The sequence below is a fragment of the Panthera tigris genome, chromosome E1 (assembly GCF_018350195.1).
Source record: "Panthera tigris isolate Pti1 chromosome E1, P.tigris_Pti1_mat1.1, whole genome shotgun sequence".
NCBI classification, from domain to species: Eukaryota; Metazoa; Chordata; class Mammalia; order Carnivora; family Felidae; genus Panthera; species Panthera tigris.
In genome coordinates, this window is record NC_056673.1 from 46,511,197 (window position 1) to 46,537,238 (window position 26,042).

General features: G+C 39.1%; 1 protein-coding gene across 2 annotated transcripts in view; it reads right to left on the bottom strand.

The window, feature by feature from the left end:
- Positions 1-26,042, bottom strand: part of SMURF2 (SMAD specific E3 ubiquitin protein ligase 2) — a 116,628-nt gene that overhangs the window by 1,464 nt on the left and 89,122 nt on the right. Inside the window, exons 9-17 of one of the 2 annotated variants that reach the window (XM_042967678.1) lie at positions 24,646-24,730; positions 19,233-19,391; positions 14,351-14,546; positions 11,875-11,978; positions 9,297-9,411; positions 7,473-7,651; positions 6,281-6,418; positions 3,045-3,165; positions 772-973 (exon numbers count right to left, since the gene is read on the bottom strand). In XM_042967678.1, the coding sequence (XP_042823612.1) occupies positions 772-973; positions 3,045-3,165; positions 6,281-6,418; positions 7,473-7,651; positions 9,297-9,411; positions 11,875-11,978; positions 14,351-14,546; positions 19,233-19,391; positions 24,646-24,730 (1,299 nt within the window). The remainder of the gene's footprint in view (positions 1-771; positions 974-3,044; positions 3,166-6,280; positions 6,419-7,472; positions 7,652-9,296; positions 9,412-11,874; positions 11,979-14,350; positions 14,547-19,232; positions 19,392-24,645; positions 24,731-26,042) is intronic. The other variant, XM_042967679.1, reaches the window with a different exon arrangement.

Genomic DNA, 26,042 nt, shown 5'->3' on the forward strand with positions numbered 1-26,042 from the left:
ATACAGCTTCACTTTACGCATCTGGGTAGTCGGCTAATGAGAGCTCTCCAAATGGGGAATGTGAGCACAACTCCAAGCGCGCTTTCCCCATGGACTTCTGACAGGTGTACTGAGGCCAACACTGCTGAATTATGCATCAGTCTTGCCGTGTGCGTCCTCAGTCACCGCCAGCAGCTTCGGAGGTAAAGGAAGCAGCCGCCCCTGCGTGAAGCTCCACTGTCATTAGCAACATTACCAACTCTCCCCCAAACGAAACCGCTATTCCATGGAAAACAATTCTTACAGATGGAATAGGTTTGTAAATGAATGGTCTGATGCCATGCAATATGGAAGTGCTCTGACCAAACAGCTTCCACAACTCATGCTGCCTCTTTCTATTAAAAGAAGAAAAAAGTAGAGGGAAGAGGCATCCCAAGTGGGTGTAGGTTTTGCAGGGCTGAGGTGTGAAGGTAGAAGGGGACGGGCTTTCCCTACAGGAATGTGCGATATGAGTTAAGGGCAGGGTGACCCGAAAAGAAAAGGCAAGCATCGTCACGTATGGTCTCTAGCGTGCGGCACTCACTACAACCACAGAGAACCCCGGCAGCAGAGGCTCTTGGGAGGGAACAAAGGAAAGGAAGGAGAAGGTATCAAGATACGAGAGCTATAGCTACAAGGCAGAATGAAGAGATCTGTTTATAAGCCCATGGCTTGTAAACTATGGAACCCAAATATCGACGCCCTCCCCCAGTCCTCGGACACCATATCGCGTGTTTCTTCTGGCTTTTCTACCTTGTAAAGCCTTGAAGCCCTGGAGAGGCACTCTAGATGATCCTGTCACAAACTGAAGTAACCGTGCTCTTCGCTCTTCATCAAAGAACTCCACAGCTTTCCAGAACCACTTGACGACATTGCTGTCTGGCGTGCAGTGTTTTAAACGGGTGTTTACCTTCCAGTCATTAACATCTATCTTTCCAAGTCCACAAATAATGAGCTGTTAAAATATTGCACAAATAATGAGCCAATGGAAATCCAAGTCAAGCCAAAAATTCCTCAAAACAGAACTTTCGATCTGTAGTGCTGGCTCTCATATGGCGGTTCTTTATCATCAAGGGTACACATCATAGTCGTCTGGAAAGCTTTTCAACATACACACACCATCGGGTCCTACGTTCAGAGGTTCAGATTCTGGGAGCCCGGGGCGACAGGAGGGATCTGGACTTAAAAAGCTCCCTGGGTCCCTACTTACTGCAGGTCCGTCCCCAGGGTCTGAGAACCACCACGCTCACAAACATGACAAGATCAAAGCTCCGAATTTCCACAGAATTCTAAATTCTGTTTAATGGACAGAAACTAGACTCAGAGAGTAACTACGGTCTGCATGTGCCTTCCTTAATACCTGCATCATACTACTATGGGTTTTAACACTTATTCGCTTGGGGATTTGGACAATTTGGTTCACCTCCCTCGGCCAGCGGTTTCCTCTGCTCCGCTCCATCCTGTGAAAGAACCGTACTGCTCGCTCAGGAACTCAAGAAATGGGTGTTGAATAAGCAGTCCTGATCATCTTCAAGTTGTTTCAAAGTACGAAATACACGACTGTGCTGACAGAGAGCTCTGCCTGACATCCTGATGTAGGGTCAGCACAGATGAGCTGTATCGAAATCACTCTGATACTATCAATACTCACATATCCTTAGAACCCAAGACTAACTCACCTCAATCATGTGTTTAGAAAAGTGAAAGATGATAGGGTACAATGTAAAGCATAATGCAAGCTGCACATCCTCTATTTTATAATTAGTTCTAATCCCATATCACATACATGCATATATACATATATATACACATACATACACACACTTTAATAAAAGATTTTTAATTTCATTAGCAGTAGAAAGTATGTAACAAACCTTAGGCCTACTGAATAAAACCTCCACCAAAACTTTCATAGGGTTCTAGAAAGATTACTGAATCATAGCCACACTCAACAGGGAGGTGGTGATCCAAATAGGATTACAGAATTATTTATATCACAAAAAATATTTCCTAAATTCTTTTCTCCAGAGGAATGGTAATTATAAGGCCAAATTCCTCATCTGTTGTATGAACAGATAAAAATGGACTGTATTTCAACTTTGCTGCCATTCCTGCTATGTTTTCTTCCTCTTCCTGACCACTTCCTCCTGGCCATTTCCCTAAGGAACAGCTCAATCACGAAAGGAATGGGGATGATACTGAATCAAACCAATCTTTTGAGATTTGCTAACAGGTCTGTTACAAGATTTATAGTTTAGAAAGCACACTGAAGTTCATGAATAAAATCAGATTTTACATTTATTTGTAGATTCCAAATACTTATGCTATCCCTAGCCACTAATTAAAATATGCCCCTGGAAGAATAAAACCTCATTGTTTTCTCAAAGTAGTTCAGTGGAAATTCAGATATATTTGGTTAAAGGTCTTAATTATAAAACCAGACTACAGGTGCTTTAAGGACCAGCTTTAAAGAAAACAAAAACAAAAACAAATCAGTTAACTGTTTATTACTGCTATTGTTAGTAATGAATATTTCCAAAGAGAGGAAAGATGTTTAGATGCAGTTTATCCTCAGCGTTTTAACTACTGCTTCTATGGTCTCGACTATCAAATGCTTTCTTGCAAAAGTTAGTGTAAACCAATTGAGACTTGGCTTCTAATTCAAATAAACTGCAATATGGTAGAGACGAAGTAATGAAGTTTTATTTAATTAAATCAACAGCCACTTAATTAGGGAAGAGAAAACAACATTAGAAGAATGTACACCTAAGACATGAAATCAGTTGAAAACGAGAAAGGATAATATGGCCAAATAAGTTAAGAATGTTCACAGTGTAAGAGAGATGGCTTATTTGTAGCAATTCCAAAGCAGTAAAGACTTTTCCCGTGAATACCAATTCTCATAGCAGCGCACCGTGAAGCTTCAAAAGCACCAGCAATACGACTTCCCTCTAAAACTAAGTTAACAGAAAATCCCCAACCTTTCCTTGTTACACTAAATGATGTCATGACATTAATACACTGACCTCTAACTCCTTCTCATCGAATGTCTTCAGCAGATGCTGTGGAATTACTTCATTAAATCCTTTCTGCAGAGCCAGGAACTGTGCCTCAATGCCTCGTAAAAATCTCCAGTTCACGTAGAGCCTGTAAACATTGGCCAGGGGTTTCACATGATCGAATATATTCAGATTGAGTAACTATTACGAATCTCTCCATCAGCAATCTTGCACATCGCAAGCACCTGGCATTAAGAATTTAGTCCAGAGTCTAAAGGAATTTCAGATTCCCAAGCGTGCTGGAGGCCACGCTGTGAGGCAGTTCACTGTAAGTTAAAAGGTGGAAACCTTCTGCTAACAAAGCAACTCTGCAGATCACAGAGAGGGCAGGTCAATGGCAAGGCGGCTAGAGATTCGATGGGTCTGGAGTTAAAATTTGGACGAAACTTCTCTCTGAATTCTAGCATGCATGCCACCAACCAGAAAAAAAAAACAGCCCGTGCAACCAAAATGGATTATTTTTCTAGTTTCACTTGAAAATGTCATCTGCGTGTGCTGGGTGTTTTGCTTCTATTTTGGGGGTGGTGGCTCGGGAACAAGAGGTAAAGACACTCCTCCTATCGATACAAAATGACAACAGTCAAGCCAACAGTGTGCACTTTCTGATTACACACTCCTTGTTCCCTGGAGCTTTATAAAAACTGGAAGATGTAACTAAATTAAATAAGTACATAAATAAAAAGTACAATAAATAAAATCTTAAAAGTACACCAAACTATACCTAATGTATAGCTTCACTTATATTTTTTACTTGGACTTATAACTGAATTGCCTTTTTTAAAAAAAATCTGTCTACCCAGGAAAACTTCTCCATCTCAAAAATCTCAGAACTATTCCCCTGCCAAATATGTCAACATTTCCTCCTGGCTTGGAGAAACGATTCTCTATTTTCAGTAATAAGTTACTTCACATGAGACCCTTTGGCGGATCTTCTTTTTGTCTGTTTAAGAGGATGGCAAAATGACACCTCCATAAAAAGTCTTTCTCTGTAACTTTTTTTTTCTCCCAAAACTATATCTGGTAAGAGATAGGACAGCGTGCTGAAAGCATGACGGAGTCTTGGCAAATGGGGTCTAGGACCCTAAAGTGACACATTACTGAAATTCAGGAAATTCCCATCCATTCTTTTCTTTCCCAATTTAGAAACGTAATACATGCTTATTTTCTATGTAAGGAAAAATCAAACGTTAAATGTGAACAAAGAGTCAACACTGAAAGCCCGTTCTATTACCCTCTTCTCCCTCTCTACTTCCAGGCCTGGCACCTGCACCCCCTTACCCCAGGCAAACATTTGACCTGGTATGCAGTCTTCCTGGACATCTTCCGAATAATTATAAAACAACAACACAGACTTTTTCCTCCTATAGAATTCTTACAAAACTTGCTTAAAAAAAAAAAAAAAAAAGCGTTTTGTTGTGGTTGTTGTTTCAGTAATCTCTACACCCATTGTGGGGCTTGAATTCATGACCCCAAGATCACATTCTCTTCCCAATGAGCCAGCCAGGCGCCCCTAAAACTTGCTTTTTAAATCTGACATCTTCTACAGTCTATTTATTTGTATTTATTTTGAGAGAAAGATTAGAGAGCAAGTGGGGGAGGGGCAAAGAGCGAGGGAGACAGAAACCCAAGCAGGCTGTGCACTGTCAGCGTAGAGCCCGATGCCCTGCTTGAACTCCTGAACCGTGAGACCATGACCTGAGCCGAAATCAAGAGCTGGATGCCAGTCAGTTCTAAGTCTCCTTCTTCTAAATATCAGTCTCTTTCTTCTACATATTCATATAGTATTCTGTTGAATGTATGTATTTAATCATTCTCACCTAAAAACATTCCACCAGTTTTCAGTTGTTTTCACAAGTAATATTTAATTGAACATCCTTAAATTTATTTCTTTAACGTGTTTCCATAGACCAGATTCCTAAAAACAGGGCTGCTGGTTGAAAGGCAGATGCATTTTCATTTTGACAAGCAAGGTTACTCACCACCATACTAACGAGGATGCATTTTCACTTTGGTAGCTGTTATCAAATTCCTTTCCAAAAAAAAGCTATTCCAACAGACTGTTGGGCCTCATGTGTCAACCAGGAAAATTTAAGCCAATGAGACTTAGAGACATTTCTTGTGTACATGTGGTAAAACAGAGTTCAAACTCCCATATTTGATTACCACGGTTTTATGTTTAGAAGAACTTTAGTTACCACAGGCCAAATGATCTAACCCAACTTCTAAATTCCTAAATCCTCCGGTGATTATGTAAAATTTGCAGAGTATTTTCTCATACTTATCCCTTAAACTCACAATGTGCTTACTTCTAAACAGGACGAGGGCTGGTGTCACAGCCCAGAAGTACTGTCAGCCGGCTGCGGCAGCTGCGTGACAACTAGCTGCATGCACCACCTCTCTTGGTGTTCCTGCCTCTACACCGCCCCTCTTCCACACGAGCCTGCACTGGCCTGTGACTCGCTTTAACAGAAAGAACACAGCAGAGGTGATCTGGCCAGTTCCAGGCTTAGGCCTTAAAGAGATCTGACAACTTCTGCTCTTGTGCTCCGGGAAACCAGCCACCCCATAAGAAGTCTGGTTATCTCGCTGGGAAGAGAGAAGCCATGGGGAGCATTAAGAAGCCACCTGGGTGGCTGAGTTGGCTGAGCACCTGACTCTTGATTTCGACTCAGGTCATGAGATCGGGCCTTGCACAGAGCGCCACACCGAGCATGGAGCCTGCCTGGCACCCTCTCTCTTTGCCCCGCCCCTGCTCACGCTCTCGCTGTTAAAAAAATAAACATTTTTTTAAAAAGATGGGGGGGGGGGTTCTCGGGCACCACTTGGAGATAACCAGGGAGGCCCAGCCTACAGTGAGAAGTAGACCCCAGAGGGTGAGCCAGTGGCCATTCCAGCCAGTCCCCAGCCATTTGAGCCATCCTAGCTGAGGCATCAGATATGTGAAAAAAGAGGCCATCTTGATGTGAGCCCCAGCTGACACCCCAGGGAGGAGCAAAATGCTGTCGCTGTTGTTCTCTATCCTTATTACTGACCCACTGAATTGTGAGAAAAAAATAAATGGTGGTTGTTTTGAAGACACTAAATTCTGCAGAGGCCTATTTTGTAGCAGTAAGTAACGCTACCTAAATACTTCAGTGTTTCTCCGTACAGCCGTTCAAGAGCATTAAAACAATTCTTAGGTTTGAAAATATAAAAGTGTTTACCTGACATATTCTTTTTTATTTTCTTCAGTAACAGGGATACTCTTGCCATTTGGTTTAAGTTCATGCTGAATAATTTCACCATATGCATTATGTTCGACACAGAAGGTATGGTCCAAAACACCTGTAATATCATTCTCACTAGAAAGGAAAAAGAGAAGAAGATATTTAACTGGAAAATCTAAAATACAGATCCTTCCGATCTCTTAACTGGGGAGACAGATAAAATGAGACTGTTTTAGAACATAACAAGTACAAGATCAGATTCCTTTTGCTAGTACTTATGCTACCATACCTCCCAGTTCTTGCGCACAAAAGTCAAAGAGCTTTAACCTTCATCCACACAGGAAATGTTTTACTTCCTGAGTAAGGACAAAGAGCCCTGCCCAAAGCTGGACTTTACAAACAGGGAAAACTTAGGTTATGTTTAGCTTTTAGGTAAGAAGCCTTATTTGAATCCGGGTATTCCCGAGCAACCAAATGCCTGAGTGTCCCAAGAGAAAGCTACTCATGTATTTGGTAAAAGTAAGTATGGCCCATGTGTATTCGTAAATAAATATTCTGACAAAACAGAACTCATTCTTACAGATCGCTTTTTTAAAGTATGGCTTCAACAATCACTACTTCAGCAGGAATTTACTCTTCTCACACGTGCGGGACTGGAACAGAACTTGTACCATGTCAAGAAAATCATTACATGTGGTAATTTTTAAAACAGAATATACTGCTTTTTTTTTTTTTCTTCCCTTTTTAAAGTGGTAACATTAACTTTTAGGGATTTGAAACACACAGGAAAGCAACAGAAAGAGGGACAGTCTTACGTGGTCCTAAGACTCAGATAATCTCTCTCAATATTTTCTGAGCATCATTTAAAAAAAATTTTTTTTAAGTACATCCATTTTGATGGGGCGCCTGGGTGGCTCAGTCGGTTAAGCGCCTGACTTCGGCTCAGGTCATGATCTCACAGCTTGTGGGTTCGAGCCCCACGTCTGGCTCTGTGCTGACAGCTCAGAGGCTGGAGCCTGTTTCGGATTCTGTGTCTCCCTCGCTCTCTGCCCCTCCCCCACTTGCACTCGATCTCTCTCAAAAATAAACGTTAAAAAATTTTTTAAAAAACAGTACATGCATTTTGAAACAGTTATCTGTAAGGCTCACATTCTATCCGTAAGGAGCGGACACAAGACCCAATACATACAGAATCCACACCAAACTGTTGTGAAGGTCTGGATCAACTAACTCCATGTCGTCCAAAGTAATGGACTTCCCGAGCAACTGTTTATAAAAAGGCAACGTGAAGCCACCATCAATGTAATGTCCATGAAACACGGCCATTCCCATTATTCGTCCAACAAAGTGGAAATAGGATAAATGTTCCTGAAATTGAGAGAAGTTTACATATAAATATTCAAGCTAGACACTACACAGGGAATTTTTAATAAAAATTAAATACGCAACATTCATCTTTTTTATAAGTAACAGTTTATACATTCTATAACTTATTTATATGGAGTAGGCTATCATAGCAAAGGTTAATAATCATCAGGGAGAGTTTCTATAGCACACGTTCAAGATCCTCTCCGTTGCTAAACTATTACACCAGGGACGATGCTTCTCCCAGAGAGTACAGTCACTTTGTAAAAATTATCTTTAGAAATGAAGTCCAAACTACACTCCCACTGTCGCTTCATGAAACCACTCAACAGATGCGTCGTCTTCCTCTCCTATCTTACCTGCTGAGCCCTTTACAATCCTGGCTCTGCCCTAACACATGGTAAACACCTCACAAACACAAGCTCTAATTACACCGGCGTAATGGGCTCCCCAGGCACAACCTTCACCTGAAATCTTCCCAACTTTATAAGGGGTTCCCTGCAATGAATCTAGCATGTTTGGATGTATTTGTCTATCATGATAAACTGTTAGTTGGATATTTGCATTTTCAACTCTTTTTACTTCTCCAGCTAGTAATCTTTAAGCTCTTTAAAAAAAATTTTTTTTGAGAGCAAGTGAGGAAGCAAGCGCAAGCAGGAGAGGGGCAGAGGGAGAGGGAAGTAGAGAATCTTAAGCAGCCTCCACGCCCACCGTGGAGCCTGACACGGGGCTCAATGTCACGACTGTGAGATCATGACCTGAGCTGAAATCAGGAGTCACCCAGGTGCCCCTTAAGCTCCTCTTTAAACCTCCCTTTTAGCTTAAAAATAGCTTTTGTTTCTCTTTAAAAGAAAACATTTAGAAAATACTGACAAGCAAAAACAAAAAATCACCCATAATCTCATACCCAGAAATAACCTCCATCAGTATGATACTACAGAGCTTTTCAACGTTCATACACCCACATATCTACCAAAATTGTATCATACTGTTCTGTAACCTTCTTTTCACTTAATATATCATGAATACCGTCTTTATAGGTCATTAACTATTGTCCCATAGTGTCATTTTAGTGGCTATATAATATGCCATTCTATGGAAAGATAACAAACTAATAAGAGCTACGAACTATTGTTGAGTGGTCAACAGTATGTAACAGGGTTAACAATGTACAGCGCTATGCTCAATACCTAATGTGCAGGGTCCCGTTTAATTGTCACAACGCTTCTCTGAACTTCAAGCTAAGATTATTATTATTAGCAATGATAAAATGGAGCCTTAATCACAAAGCTAGTATAGGACCAGGATATGATATCACATCTTTCTAACTCCAGAACCTTTCCTCTTCAACCATTACCGTAATTCTGCGTCATGTGATCATTTACCCAACCCCTCTCTTACGGACAATGACGCTGCTTCCAGTTAGCACTACTATAAACAACGATGCAGCAAACATCCCAAAGCACAAATTACTGCACACGCCCGTAATCATTTACTTGAGAAAATCTTCTACAACAGAACTTGCTAAGTCCAAGCTTGTGACTAGGACAAGGACAGTGACCCTTCATCATAAACCACACTGACATTTCAACATCAAAAGCACTGCAGGTCAGAGGTTAATTCACATCGTCATAACCACCAATCTTACCGGATTGACTGCAGAATCAGGATTGATCTGCAATGTATAGATATCATCTCTTGAATACTGGAAGAGGCCATAGTAAGGATTCAACATTTCATGTGACAACAGATATAACCACTCCCTAGAAAGCAAGATGGAACACAGGAAACTTTTTGTTAATGAATGTTTTTATTAAGATATGCTATTAATTCATCATTTTAGCAAGGAAATTTTTAAATAAAAGCACATAAAACACTAACTAGTTATATAAAATGACACTGGAAAAATCTATCATGCCCCAAAAAGCAAATGAAGACTCTTGTTTTGTTAAACTGAAATCACTTCTCACTCAATTTTGGGCAATTTTATGACACTTCAGTATCAGAGAGGGTAAGTATTATTCAGAAGTGCCAATTACTCATTAGATGCTGCAGCCTAGTGGTCTGTTAACTTTTAATTACTAAATACATTTCTAATCCAGGATAAATACAAAACGAAGAGAAGAATATGGTTTTGTTTCAAAACATCCATGTGATCTATACTATTCTGGTCCATTCCTATCATGGCAGATTTATACTGGTTTATACTGATACATAACAAAGCGTTAATTTACTCTCTTTTGGACAAGGGTGTGTTTTGTTGTTGGTATTGTTTAGTAAGGAAATGATCCCATTTCATCATCTTTTTTGTGTGAACTTTAAAAGTATAAGTGGTCAGAGACTGCAAGGCATTTGGTACAGGTAGGAACACAAGGCAAGCCTGCATCTGGGGGGGTGGGCTCCACACTACTCATTTGTTTCAAGTGTACATTGGTGTTTTAAAAGGCATGTAATAGTACTATCACCTTAAACTTATTAAATTCTTTATTTTTTCAAAGTATGAAAGATAACTTGTTATTCATCTTGGAGAAATAAAATCACTAGTCTAGGACCTGAAAAGATGTAGTTCTAGTCTCAATTCCTGTCATTCTTCCACTAGGAGAGGTATTTAAATATGTTCCAATATCATGGATTAAACAGACTGAGTAATATGTTTTTAGGAAATGTGGTGAAACACGATTTGCAAGTAAAGAAAAATGTCTCAAAGTTCTGTAAGTGATGGAGTCTAAATCAAATCACCACCATTTATGTAATACTCGAAAAATTCTAAAGATAAAAAAAAAAAAGTGGTCTCCATATAAGCAAGCTTACCCCCACACCTAACACTTACCTGAAATGTCTTCTATGTTTTTTTATGGATTAACCCAAATTTTTGTTTTACCAAGTATTTAGAACACACATATAAGCAGATTCCAGCTACTCTGGGGTTCTACTATGCAATAAAGATCAGAATGAAGCAGTTCACTGTCACATCCCATGCAGTCTGCCCAAACCCTGACAGTAGTGAGGTTAAGAAATGAACAACAAAAAAAAAAACTACTTATTTGACTTTACACAGAATTACAGCATTTAGAGTCTATCAACAGATAATTAACAAGCTGTCTCGACAAGCATTCAAATCTAGTGATGAGTAACTCCTAAGAATTCCACAGAAACTAGCAAGTCCTAAGTATGATGTACACGTGATCAACTCTACAAATCTAAACTAAACAAACTATCCCATTTATAGGTAAAAAGGCCACAGAACAAAAACACAGGTAAAAACAAGTAATGCTAAGTAACAATTATGGGACTTGGTGGAAACGCAAATTTAAATTTAGGCTACATTTAGATTGGGGGAAGCAAATTATCATGATGGTCCCTAGGATGTTTCAGTACAGAAGTTATGATGTTTCTGCCACATTTACATAAAGTGAATTTTCACACCTGTAAAAAATATATATGTATGAATGTATCATAAATATTAGCTTCTGTATGGAAACATTTAAAAAAAATTTTTTTAATGTTTGTTTATTTTTGAGAGAGAGAGAGAGAGAGAGACAAGAGTGCGAGCAGTGGAGGGACAGAGAGAGAGGGAGACACAGAATCCGAAGGAGGCTCCAGGCTCAGAGCTGTCAGCACAGAGCCCAACGTGGGGCTTGAACTCACGGACCGTGAGATCGATCATGACCTGAGCCAAAGTCGGATGCTCAACTGATTGAGTCACCCAGGCGCCCCTGTATGGAAACATTTTAAAGACCATTTACGATATACACGTATGTTCACACATTTTTACATGTACTTACATGCACATGCAAACATTACTTTAACAAGGTCAAAAAGCATGGCAATGGAAGCCAAGGAAAACAGCATTCAGTTCAGAATATATGTCATTAAAATCTCAACACGGCTCCTAACAATGGAAAGCAGAGGGAATAACATGTACTGAAGGAGAGAGAGAAAATACAGAGCCCGCAGGTCCTAACATGGCCCATGTACGGCTGCAGCCAGTTTTCAGAGAAAGTCTCACTGGGCTGTACGAGCCATTAGGGAGTTCTCAATTACCCTTGTGACGGCTCTACTATCCCAACCTCAGCGTGAATACATCTATTAGGATACCGTCTGTATTGCAAACATTTGGGAATGTTACACCAGAAAATAAATTATCAGTGAGAAGGTTCACCAGAGCAAGCATCTTAAACTTATAAATGTAACTATATGTCATGTGCTCAGGAGCAAGTCTTTACCTGGCAACCCCTCCATAGTCAAGGCCTTCTTCTCCACGAAATTTTATCATTAATCGCTTCCACAGATCTTTTGGTCTCATTTTCATGACCTGCCGATATGATTCCTGAAAAAATTTTAATAAACTATTGTTACTAGGTGCTTTTAACTTGTTAAACTCTCCCTCGCATTCTACCTACAAAATGTACATTTATTAAAATAAGATAAAATGTGTTCAATAATCCAATAAATAAGCTCTAAGTGTTTGAAATCTCATGGAACTTCTAAAAACAAGATGGATATAGCTTACTACTACTGAAATTAATTCATTTGACAAATATATTAAAAGCCTAAGGGCAAAACTCCACACTTAAGTTCTATGAACCACAGCAATCACTACATTTACATTCTTTTTTTTTTTTTTTGCATTTCATTCTGACAATCAGTTTATTTTTTTTCAATATATGAAATTTATTGTCAAATTGGTTTCCATACAACCCAGTGCTCATCCCAAAAGATGCCCTCTTCAACAGTCATCACTCACCCTCTCCTCCCTCCCACCCCCCATCAACCCTCAGTTTGTTCTCAGTTTTTAAGAGTCTCTTATGCTTTGGCTCTCTCCCACTCTAACCTTTTTTTTTTTTTCCCTTCCCCTCCCCCCTGGGTTTCTGTTAAGTTTTTCAGGATCCACATAAGAGTGAAACCATATGGTATCTTTCTCTGTATGACTTATTTCACTTAGCATCACACTCTCCAGTTCCATCCACGTTGCTACAAAAGGCCATATTTCATTCTTTCTCATTGCCACGTAGTACTCCATTGTGTATATAAACCGCAATTTCTTTATCCATTCATCAGTTGATGGACATTTAGGCTCTTTCCATAATTTGGCTATTGTTGAGAGCGCTGCTATAAACATTGGGGTACAAGTGCCCCTATGCATCAGTACTCCCGTATCCCTTGGGTAAATTCCTAGCAGTGCTACTGCTGGGTCACAGGGTAGGTCTATTTTTAATTTTTTGAGGAACCTCCACACTGTTTTCCAGAGCAGCTGCACCAATTTGCATTCCCACCAACAGTGCAGGAGGGTTCCCGTTTCTCCATATCCTCGCCAGCATCTATAGTCTCCTGATTTGTTCATTTTTGCCACTCTGACTGGCGTGAGGTGATATCTGAGTGTGGTTTATTACACTCACATTAAAAACAGAATTTGATTGGGGCGCCTGGGGGGCTCAGTTGGTTGCGTGTCCAACTTCAGCTCAGATCATGATCTCGTGTCTCGTGAATCTGAGCCCCACATCAGGCTCTGTGCTGACAACCTGGAGCCTGCTTCGGATTCTGTGTTTCCCTCTCTCTGTCCCTCCCCCACTCATGCTGTCTCTCTCTCTCTCTCTCTCTCTCAAAAATAAACATTAAAAAAAAATTTTCATAAAAGTACCAAATTTTTAAAAATTGGTTGACCTAATTTTAGGTCATAGGTACCAACAGAAAGATGAGAAAAAGAAAGCTCAAAAGAACAAAACGAGTCATTTATGTGACCTTCATTAAGCCAGCATCTTCATATTATTTTAAAATACAAATGACTGACTTGCAAACAAGGTCAGAACTGTTCCAATAGAAAAAAGTTCAGGGGCACCTGGGTGGCTCAGTCATTTAAGTGTCCAACTTCAGCTCAGGTCACCGACCTCACTGTTTGTGAGTTCAAACGTCGTCGGGCTCTGTGCTAACAGCTCAGAGCCTGGAACCTGCTTCAGATTCTGTGTCTCCTTCTCTCTCTGCCCCTCCCCCACACATGCTCAGTCCCTCTCAAATAAAATGAAAATGTCAAAAAGAAAAATTTAAAAAAAAAAAAAAAAGGAAAAAGAAAAAAGTTCATCTTTTAGGAAGAGGGTTATCAAATCTCCAAACATCTTTTGCTCCCAAATCCTGAGTGGGAAACCCCTGCCCTGGACCTCTAGGGCTATCAAGTCCAAAGATAAAAGAATATACTAGAAAGAAAGATTTTCAATAAATGAAGGAAGTAGTCCAAAAATAATTAAATTGATTTTTTTGACTTAAGAGTCCCTCATCTTTTGGAAGAATTAGAAGGTAAGGGATGGATACCAGTTGCGGTCTTTTAAAGGCCATCAACAGGGCAAGGCCACCTGGCTGGCTCAGTTGGTATGAGCATGCGACTCTTGATCTCGGGGTTGTGAGTTTGCCCCATACTGGGTGTAGAGCTTACTTTAAAAATACATATATTAAAATTTATTAACAAGTATTGGCAACGCAGAGACTAAGCTGAACCAACTGGAATATTTCACCCTCTTCATCCCATTTAAATGTTTATCTTATATACTAAATCTCTGATATTATTGTCTTTATTCCCTACAATTAAAACAGAAATTAGTCAAAACTCTCCCATTCTTGAGAGATAGAGGAGTTCCAGAAAGCACTCTTAGAAAACAGAGTGAAACACTGTAATTTTTCTCTGTTTTACAATAAGACTTGTCCACTTACCTCAAAAATCTCTTCCCTGGAAACCTCAATGCGGCAATGACCAGCCTGAGGCTGTTGTTGGGAAAGTTCTTGCCGCAAAATTTTTAACTTCTGAACCAGGTCTCGCTTGTACCGTGGGACTGTCAGACACTCTGCATCATCGGGACATAACGATACCACCTGCTGTTGCTGTTGGTCTTTCAACTGGTTCTGCCGACTAAAAGGAAATAGAAATGTGACTATTTGAAATGAAAGAGATTGCGGTTATACATTTAAAAGAACATCATCCTATAAAGCAAGTCTGCCTGTACGATTTTCAGTCCTTACGATATTCTTTGCTTGACATTTGTGATGACAATACACGAGCTCCGAAGTTTACGTCTCAGAATCCACACACACTTATGGCATTGGATAATGGAGTTTTACCCATCCAGCTTTGTACAGCTGCTAAGAACAAATTTCTCAAATGCCATCTCCATTTTTTTCTGCATACTTTACCATCAGCCATTTTAAAATTCAGGCATATGCCAAACACTGTGCCTGTTATCTCGAGTCTGTCTCTCTGGGAGAGACAAACAGTTGGAGCTGGCAGTTTGGCAGGAGTCCCCTTTCCTATACGTGCTAAGTCTAGACCACAAGAATGTGGAAAGTCACATGTAAGTTACTGGCACAGAGAAATGAGCACATTACAAGCAAGTCTAAATGCTTTACAAAGTGACTACTCTTTCTTTCTATTGTGGTAAAATATGCAACACATAAAATTTACTGTATTAACCTCTTTTTAATATAGTCAGTGGCATTAAGTACATTCACATTGTTGTACTAAAGTGACTTCTAAGTGTGCACATACATGGTTTACTACAAATACAAGAAAATAATCTCCCAAGTACAGCAGAAATAGAATACTTTCAAAAAAGGCACACATTACCTAGAGATATTTTTATTCTCCCAGCAAAAGTATTGTAAGTTACACCTAAGAACTTTTTTCTAAAGAACCTTATGATATAATGAACTACTTAATTCCAATAAGCTGTCAGGAAATAAAAAGTCTGATAATTCACTATGGATATCCATGCAGGCACTGAATCATCTTGGAGTTTAACTTTACACACAACAGATAGGAGCATCATCTCCTAACTTAAAGGTAAAGGGCAATGGTAGCCATAATAAAACAAACAAAATTAACTTTAAGGTTTCTAATAAATCACCCAAAATGATTTTTTTTTTTTTACAACCAGTGGTTCTTATGTACCAGGCCAAACTGTATTCCTAAAACATGTATCTACCCAAAGAAAATGCAGCTTTGATGAAAATCACAAATCACTATTTACTACTCTCATAAACATGAAAGGTGTTTTTTACACACACATATAAACAAAAGCAAAACAGAGTATTAAAGATACTCCCTAAACAACTGTACTAATCCTGTGCCAAAAACAAAACAAAAAACCCCACAAACTTGGGTATACCTCATACCACATACAAAAATTAAATTCAAAATCAATCAGACCTCCATGTAAAACTGAAAGCCATATAATTTTTGAAACACAGAAGAAAATTTTCATGACCTATGTTAGGGTAAGATTTCTTAGATATGACAACAAAAGTACAATCCATAAAAGAACAAATGGATAAACTGAACTTCATCAAAATTTCAAAAGAAGGGTGCCTACTCAGTTAAGTCGGATGACTTTGGCTCAGGTCATGACCTCATGGGTTTGAGCCCCGCAATGGGCTCTCTGCTGTCAGTACAGAGACCGCTTCGGATCCTCTATCCCCTCTCTCTGCCCCTCCCCAAATCACATTCTTGCTCTCCCTCTCTCAAAAATAACCATTAAAAAAAATTTTTTTTTAATTTCAAAAGATACTGTTCAGATAATGAAAAGACAAGTCATGGACTAGAAGAAAATCTTTCCAAAGCACTTATCTGGTATTCTGGCACTCTAAAATATCTAAAGAACACTAAACACTCAAAAAATTAATGAACTACTCAATTTTTTTAAAGAGGAGGCAAACTATTTCACCAAATAAGATACAAAGACGGCAAATAAGCACGAGAAGATGCACATTAGTTAGTAGAGAAATGCAAATTACAACCACGAGGGGGCGCCACCACACATCTACAAGTGGTAAGGTGAACCACACCAAATGTTAGCAAGGACACAGAGCAACTACAAGTCTCACCCGCTGCAGGAGGGAATGGCAAATGGTATAATAGCTCTGAAAAACAACCTGCCATTTCTTTTAAGTTAAACATAAATCATACGATGTAGCCGTTCTACTCCTAGGCGCTCATTTATCTTAGAGAAGAGCATATGTCCATACAAAGACTTACACATAAATGTCCGTAATAGTTTTGTCATAACCAAAAAGAGGGAATAATCCAAATATCAATAGGAAAGAGATAAATTGTGGTATATCCATATAATGGAATACCATCTAGCAATGAAAATAAATTATACGCACATCAGAGATGAATCTCAAATACTTATGCTGGGTAAAAGAAACAAAACAGACTACATACTGCAGGAATCCATTTATCTAACACTCTAGAAAATGCATACTAATATATAGTGACAGGAAGCAGACCAGAGATTAGGTGAAGATGGGGTGTGTTGTGGACTGAACTGTGTCCAAAAAGATGTGTGGAAGTCCAACCCTTGATGCCTGTGAATGTGACCTTATCTAGATATAGAGTCTCTGCAGATGTACTAAGAGAAGGTCATACTGCATCAGGGTGGCCCTAAATGCAATCAAGTGGTAGCCTTATAAAAAGAGGGAAATTTGGATCCAGACACACAAAAAGGTGTGGAATAAGAAATGTACTTTGGCATTCCTGGTTCCTGACATGGAACTCCTAAAATCCTTTCAGTTTCCGGTGTGGCAGAGATGACAGGAGTGTCCTTTGTTCTAGTATTTGGTCTTTGCCTCCAGTTTGACACACAGCTCCTAAATCCCTTACAATTTCCTGGGTAATTTTGGTTTGTTGTTTTGTTTTGTTTTTAACGTTTATTCATTTTTGAGAGAGAGAGCGAGCAAGAGAGAGCGAGCGAGCACAAGCAGGGGAGGGGCAGAGAGAAAGAGAGAGAGACACAGAATCTGAAGCAGGCTCCAGGCTCGAACCCACGAACTGCGAGATCATGACCTGAGCTGAAGTTGGATGCTTAACTGAGCCACCCAGGCGCCCCAGGGGCATTTTTTGTTTTAATGAGGTGACTCTTATAGTGGGGCCCTAGATATCTTCAGAATGGGTGCTGGTCACTAGAAAAATCAAAGCTTGATTAGAAGCCTGGAATTTTCAGCCTCATCTTCCCAACCTCTGAGGAGAGGAGAGAGCTGGAGACTGAGTTAATAACTGATCACACATAGGTGAGGACATGTCCATAAAACCCCCTAAATGACAGTGTGCAGAAGACAGCTCCCAGGTTGGTGAATGCACTGAGGCACTGGGAGGACGAAGCACCCAGAGAAGGCCTGGAAGCTCTTGGCTCCCCCAGCACCACACCTTGCCCTATGCACCTCTTCCATTCGGTGGTTCCGAGTTATATCCTTTATAATAAACTGGTAATGGCACATAAAGTATCTCCAGGAGTTCTGCCAACCATTCTAGCAAATTACTGAACCCCAGAACGAAGTCATGAGAACTCCCCGATTTACAGCGGGTCAATAAGAACCAGAGAAGTCCTTGGACTTGGGATTGGTGTCTGAAGCGGTAACGGTCTTGTAAGCCTGAGCCCTTAACCTGTGGGGTCTGGCGCCAACCACAGGCAGGGTCAGAACTGAATTCACTCATCGTATACCCAGCTGGTGTCCAGAGATCTGGAGAACTGATAGGTTTGAGGGAAAAACCCATTTGGAGTCAGAGGTTTTGTGTGTGGAAACAGATCACAAGAGGCCACGTGAAAACGAAGACAAAGATGGAGATGATGTGTCTACAAGCCAAGGAACGGCAAGTTTTTCCAGCAACCACCAGAAGCTAGGAGAGAGTCACTGAACAGATTCTTCTTCAGAGCCTCCACAGGGGACCAGCCCTGAGGACAACTTGATCCTACACTTCTGGCCTCCAGACTGTGGGAGAACCCATTTCTGTTGTTTTAAACCACCCAGTGTGTGATATTTTGTTATGGCAGCCATACAGGAGGAGGACTTAAGCATCAGGGAATTTTGGGGGGTGATAGATATGTTCACAATCTACATTGTGGTGATGGTTTCATAGGCGTATAATATGTCAAAACTTACATGGAACACTTTACGCAGTTTATTGTATGTCGATTACATTCAATAAGGGTGATTAAAAAAAACACCTGGGATGGGGGCACCTGGGTGGCTCAGCAGGTTAAGCAGCTGACTCTTGACTTCAGCTCAGGTCGTGATCTGAGGGTTTGTGGGTTCAAGCCCCATGTCAGGCTCCACACTGACAGTGCAGAGCCTGCTTGGGATTCTCTCTCTCTCCCTCTCTCTACCCCTTCCCTGCTCGTGGCATGCTCTCTTTCTCTTAAAATAAATAAATAAGCTTTTAAAAAATTTTTAACAAAAAAAACATAAAAAACCCCTGGGATGGATTCAGCCATCCTGGAGCTACGTCTGATGTACTCAGGGGAAAGATAAAAAACCTCACCCCTAGAAAGCATCCTGTCTCTTCAAGTGTGCTATAAGCACCTTTGATACACACCCTTTCCTTAATGCTTCAGAACAGGTTCCTACTTAAGTGCAGTGGGCTACTTAGGTACAGTGGGCTTAAAATGTTTCTGTATCAGAGTAGAACTTGTCATAGTCTCAAAATTTTGTCCAACAAAAGTAACTTACAACTGGAGAGAGCAATATTCCATCACATTACAAAAAGCATTTTCAGTCTTCTCTTGTTCAGGCTTGCATTTTAACATGTATTGTTTCAAAAACTTACTTTAAAACTAAATGCAAGTTAGCAGAGAGCCGAGGATCTGTAAACTGTGTTGTTCTGTTGTTATGGTCAACGAAATAAACTCTGCCTGTTGCAGTATTACGGATCTCCCATCCAGGAGGCAATGGACCAAGCTCTTCACAATTGATGTTGCTAAGATCCCTGCAAAAACAAATATAAAATAAAAAATACCTCATTGCTGGGCCTGCTGAGCCGAGCAAGTGTAAATGACACAGAACAATTCCATGAAGTCTGAGAAAACGTATTGTTCCAGAAACCTGAGATGTCCAGCTAGAATCTTTAATTCCCAATGGTTTAACAAACTTGCATATTCAAAACCCAATTCATAAATGGCTCAGGAACTTATCACATAGCCTCCATTTTTAGTAAGTTCATTCCTGGGCCTTAATGTAATACAGATTTCAAATTAATATAAAAGCAATCACAACATTTGCCAACATAAACTGTACTTCAATACTTGTCTGACAAAATATTGTTTTACAAATGTCAGTGACATAAGGAATGAAATGTTCTCTAAACTCTCCCTTCAATTATTTTTCTTTATTGCACCATCAAATTTGTATAAATAAATGTTTATTCCATATTAATTTCTAACAAAGCAAAACTGGAAATGTTATTTAATTTACAGATCCTGAAAATAATCACAGTGTATATTTGAAGGGAAAACTGCTCCACTGGGAATTTTGAAAGCTATAAAGCTAGTGAATGAAGAACCTGTTTAAGACACCCAGGGAAGAATGCTCTAATGCTTACTGATACAGTAAAAAAAAAAGCAGAAAGGCTTTTAATGGATCAAAGACCATTGTTACTGTACCGCACTTTTTTTTTTTTTTTTTTTTAAAGACTTTGTTTTTCAAAGGTTTCAGGTCTTGGAATTTTATTTTACTTTCTTTTAAATTTTTTAATGCTTATTTATTTTTGAGAGAGACAGAGCATGAGTGAGGAAGGGGCAGAGACAGAGAGGGAGACATAGAATCCGAAACAGGCTCCAAGCTCTGAGCTGTCAGCACAGAGCCAGACATGGGGCTTGAACTCGGGAATGGTGAGATCATGACCTGAGCCTAAGTCGGACGCTCAACCCACTGAGCCACCCAGGCGCCCCGTGTACCGCACATTCTTAAAGTACTACTGTATGTAAACAAAGATTCACAGGACCTTAAAGAATAAGATAAAAACGTGTCTAATGTAAACTTAAACTGTAACAGATAATTATACTGATAAATCTCATCAAAATCGTGTTTTAAAAGTTAAACTAGAAAAAGATTTTTCCTGAAATAACCTCTTCTTGGTCAAGGTGAAACATAATGGCAGACACACATAAGCACCCATAGATTTGTCGCAACAGTGATCTGACTTGTGCTTACAGGTGCTCCAAGAGACTCTTCTGCTACAAACTGAAGCTTAGAAAAAAACGCCAGTCTCCAAAGAGGAGGAAAAGTTTCAAGGATCCTCCTCAAATTAAAAAAAAAAAAAAAAAAAGGGACTTGAGCTGGTGCCATCAGCTGGGGGCGGGGCTGTCAGAGAGTAGTTAACTGGGAAATTCAGCCCCAGGCCAGCAGCAAGTTTGGAAAAGGAAATCTGGAACTTCCCTACTACACTGAGAACTCAAAAGGGAGATGAAATGAGTCCACGAAAACTTCCTCATTTCCCACTTTAGGTCCACAGACCTCCAACCACTTAAGATCAAACAAACTCACCAAGAGCACCACATACTCCTGAACGAAGACATGATGATTAAGAGTGAGTGGAAACAATAAACCACAAAATTACATCAAACAGAATGGCTAGGCTATGCAACGTTTAGTAATAATTTTATAAAATTGGGTGGGGCGACTGGGCGGCTGTCAGTTAAGCATCCGACTAGATTCCCATTCAGGTCATAATCTCACATTCCTGAGATTGAGCCCCGTGTCGGGCTCCATGCTAACAGCACAGGGCCTGCTTAGGATTCTCTCTCTCCCTTTCTCTCTCTCTCTCTGCCCCTCTCCCACACACTCTCTCTCTCTCTCTCTCTCTCTCTCAAAAAAATAAACTTAAAAAAGGAACAATTAGGGGCGCCTGGGTGGCGCAGTCGGTTAAGCGTCCGACTTCAGCCAGGTCACGATATCGCGGTCCGTGAGTTCGAGCCCCGCGTCAGGCTCTGGGCTGATGGCTCGGAGCCTGGAGCCTGTTTCCGATTCTGTGTCTCCCTCTCTCTCTGCCCCTCCCCCGTTCATGCTCTTTCTCTGTCCCAAAAATAAATAAAAAAATGTTGAAAAAAAAATTAAAAAAAAAAAAAGGGAACAATTAAACACGTGGATATTTTTTCACAGAATTTTTAGAAATGAAAAGTGATTACTAAAATCAAAGAATGAATAATTCTTTTGATATAATGCAGAATTTGGTTTACAAAACCAAATGACATAAAGTGAAAATTATATAATTTTATTCAGAATTTTATAAATTCATAGTCATACGTGGAAGAGCTCTAAAGAATGGATTAAAAGAGAAGGAAGCTAACTGGAAGCAATCTTTATGTCCAATCGGGAGATGATTAAAGAAAAATGGAATGTTATGCAGCCATAAAAATACCGATCTGGACTGCAAGACTACATCGTGTGCAGAGTAATGAACAACAAGGCATTTATCACTGTGTTAAAGGGAAACGCCAAAGATGATGAAATGGGACTTCTCAGATAAATCTAAGTTTATTGGGTACCTTTAAATAAAAGTGTCTGAGTTATACTACTTTATAAACGTCTTTGAACAGGTTTTTTAATATAACCTAAATAATCGACCTAAATAATAATAATCTGCTTTGATACAAGATTCTCCACACAAAAGGCATATTTACTTAAAGGATCCTCCAAAAGATATGATACACATATTTAGGGTTAACAACTTAGAACACAGAAACTAAAGAAAAATAACCCAGAGCACTATTTTATAAAGTCATTATTCGATACTCAAAATATTCTCAAACCTTTATAGAAACCCTTTACTCGTTAATGAAAAACTGACGTTTCCTTGGGAATAAGAAACATTACCAACACTGGTAACAAAATCTCTCTCAACTTCTGATGCCAGCTTCCACACTTTTCTTTCAACAGATAACGCAAAAGATCAACTTTCTCACTATAAATAATTTAGTTAAAAAAAAAAACACATTTTTCTTCTATACATTTCCTGCCAATGATTTTAAATAACTTTATAGAAAAGCTCATTATTGACCTACAATTGTATACACAGACTCCAAAACCCTTCTTTTCATAAGTTACATAACAAAACTCTTGTTTCTCAAAGTTAGGCCCTTGGATTTCTTTTCAGTGAGCTTATTAACAAAACAAAAATTTCTCCCCCACTATTTTTTTAAACAGTTTTTATCATCAAGACACAGAAATGACAACCTTGATAGAATAATTAATGATAAAACACATTCCTTGGTTGCCACCTTGAAAGATTCTAATTAAGCTGTATCACAACGTAAAACATTTACATTATAATAGCTTCATTTATAAATACCAGTTAACCGCTGAATAATACAGGTTTACAGTGTGCAGCTCCACTCATATGCAGATTTTTTACAGTACAGTACTTACTATAAAGTGTGTTTTCCCTTCCCTATGATTTCCTTAACATTTTTTCTGTAGCTTACTTTAAATAGCACACAAAATATGTGTTAATCTATCGTTAAGGCTTATAGTCAACAGTGGGCTATTGGCAAAGTTTTGGGAGAGTCAGAAGTCACACACAGATTTTCAACTGTGCGGGTGGTCGGTGCCCCTAACCCCTGCATTGTTCAAGGGTCAACTGTAAATACAGAGTATCAAAGCAATCCAACATCAGCTTGTCACATCTGTTTTTGATTCAAATACATGACTGCTTGGCAAGTAGAGCTCTGAGTACAAGCTTTAGGCAGAAAAAGATCTCTTGACCCCTCCATAGGTCTTTTTTTGGGAGGAGGGGAATGCTGCACTTAAAATATAAAATATCTTCATCTCACAAAAGTGTATGCGCGGCTTATCAAGCTGATTTAGAATTTAGAACTCAACTTTTTTGCAGTTTCAGCTGAATTACCTGACACTTTGCATCTGTTCATTAGAAAATAATAGCTCCTCTGAGAGCTAAACAGTGTTTGAAAACTTATTATTTGATACTAAGATGTATCAAAAGTTATGTCAAATTACTAAATTGACTTGTGTGTCATTCCATCTTCTTAGTTAAAAGATAGCTCACATTTTGGTTAGTAAATGCATTCAACAATGCCTACAGTTTAAATGTGCAAGTTCTGGTATTTAAAAGAAATTTAATTCATGAGACACCATGACCAAGTGAGGTTTATTTCAAGGGTGCAAGAATAGTTCAATATTTGAAAACTTATCCATGTAATCGGTCATATTAACAGATTAAAAAAGAAAAATCACGATAGTACCAATTGATACCAAAAAAAAAAAAAAAAAGAAAAAAAAAAAGGACAAAAGTTTTAAGTAAATAAATAAGGGGCGCCTGGGTGATTCAGTCAGTTAAGCATCCAATTTTGGCTCAGGTCATGATCTCATGGTTCATGAGTCCCAGTCCTGCACCAGGCTCTGTGCTGACAGTTCAGAGCCTGGAGATTGCTTTGGATTCTGTTCCTCTCTCTCTCTCTGCCCCTCCCCAATTCGCACTCTGCCTCTCTCTCAAAAATAAACATTAAAAAAATTTTTTTAAATATAATTTAGGTTATTTCCTTTATACATTAAAACAAAAGTTGATTAAGGAATACATAAGAGAACACTGAATATTCTCATATTAGGTTAAATTAAATAAACCTTTTTTTAAAAAGCCTAACCAGGGTCACCTGGGTGGCTCAGCAGGTTAAGCATCTGACTTCGGCTCAGGTCGTGATCTCTCAGTTCATGAGTTTGAGCCCCACATAAGGCTCTGTGCTGACAGCTCAGAGCCTGCCTGCTTTGGATTCTGTGTCTCTCTCTTTCCCTCTCTGCCCCTCCCCCATTCATGCTGTGTCTCTCTCTCTCAAACATAAACAAACATTTTTAAAAAATAAAAATAAATTTAAAAAGCATAACCAGAAATAAAAATATCAATTTGCTACCCTTTAAAAAAAAAGGAGGGGGGTGTATAATTTTAAGGTTTATGTTATTCTCCAGGTCAATTTTCAAACTCACAAAGACCCATGTTTTCACCCTGATTTTTTTCAGGGTGAGAGGGTAGAAGGACTGGGGGCTGGTTAGGGGCAGGGCACTGGGGTGGGACTCCAGAGAAACAGGAAAGGCTTTCCACTAAATGTTACCTGAAACGACTGTCACAAACAGCCTTTTACATAAACCATTTTAAATTGAAAATTAAATAATCAAAGAAATCCCAGGTAAAACAGGGATCCAGTGGTGTGAAGCGTGTTTGGATATATTCTTACCTAGGAACTCTTGGATCATGCCACGTGCTCACTCCGGTCTGAGTATGTAAGAAATACACCTGACCTTGCTGTGTTGTCCTCTGCTCTGTAAAATTAAGAAACACTAATAATAAAAACATATTCAGAAAGTCCAAATCAAAGACAGCTATAGATACTAGAATGATATTAATAAATTCTCCAAATTACCAATTTACTATATTACCAAAAAAAAAAAAAAAAAAGTGCTTTATAAATCATTTTTTTTCTCAACTCAATACATCTTCTCCTGGAAAACAACCTTATAAATGGTGATGAGAGCCAGAGGCCAGCTATCTAAAATCCAACAAATTTACAACGTGGCTCAAATACTAAACATGTTGCTATGGAAAACAGAAAACAAGATTGTCACAGTACCAATATTTAAACCAAACAAACATGAAGAAATAATCTTTTATTTTTCTTAAAGTGGAGCCTGAGCGGAACAAAAGAAAGCTCAGAGGAAGAGGCTAACCAACTGTGGGAGATGCTGACAGGACTTGCAAAAGCTTTCAAAGGGTTTGCAGGCTGGTAATAGTTGTTTATTATTCCTAATTTTATACCAAAACTTATGTATTTTCTTTTCTTCAGAGAGGTATATTCTCAAGACTATATTTAGACTCAAACAAAGGCAAAAAGATGGAATACTCCACTAGGAGAGACACTCTATAGTCAAAAATAGACAAAGATACAAAAATAAGCAAGCTGGAAAAAGAAGGACTAAAAGAACAGGCATGCATTCTGGGGAGAAAAAAGTCAAAGGCAAAATGAACTCCGAGCTCGAGCTCTTGGGAAGAGAATAAGGAAGTCAGGGCAAAGAGGAGGTATCTGCTGAAGAGTTTCTTCAACAATGGTTTTTAGTCTATTTGTGTTTTTAAGCAACAGAACCACTTGTCTTTAAACAAAATCTAATGAAAAATTCTAACATATGAAATGGTGAAACTACTAATATTTATCAGTATGCCTTTGTTCATAAGCCTACAATAAAGTCAATCAATTTAAAGTTTATGCTTCTTAAAATTATAAACATAAAAATGTCTAAAATCGGTGATAGATGACAGCTGCAAAAACTTCAGCCCTGGCGCCCACTTTACTCCTAGGTTTCAGGTGTACAAAATTTGTTTTTAATTCAAATCACACAAGTAAAATAAAAATATAACCACCCCACTCCAAACAGCTTGCCTTATAATCTCAATTATAGAGAAATGACAGAAGATACTTTATTCTAGGGTCTGAACATTAATAATAACAGCCAGAGTTTACTAAGTGCTTCCTGTGCTGGACCTTGTGTCAGACACTTCACATGAAATCACCCCTCCTCTCTTGCAACGAACCTACATGGTTGGGACTATCAATTTCCCCATTCTGTGGAAGATAAGTTG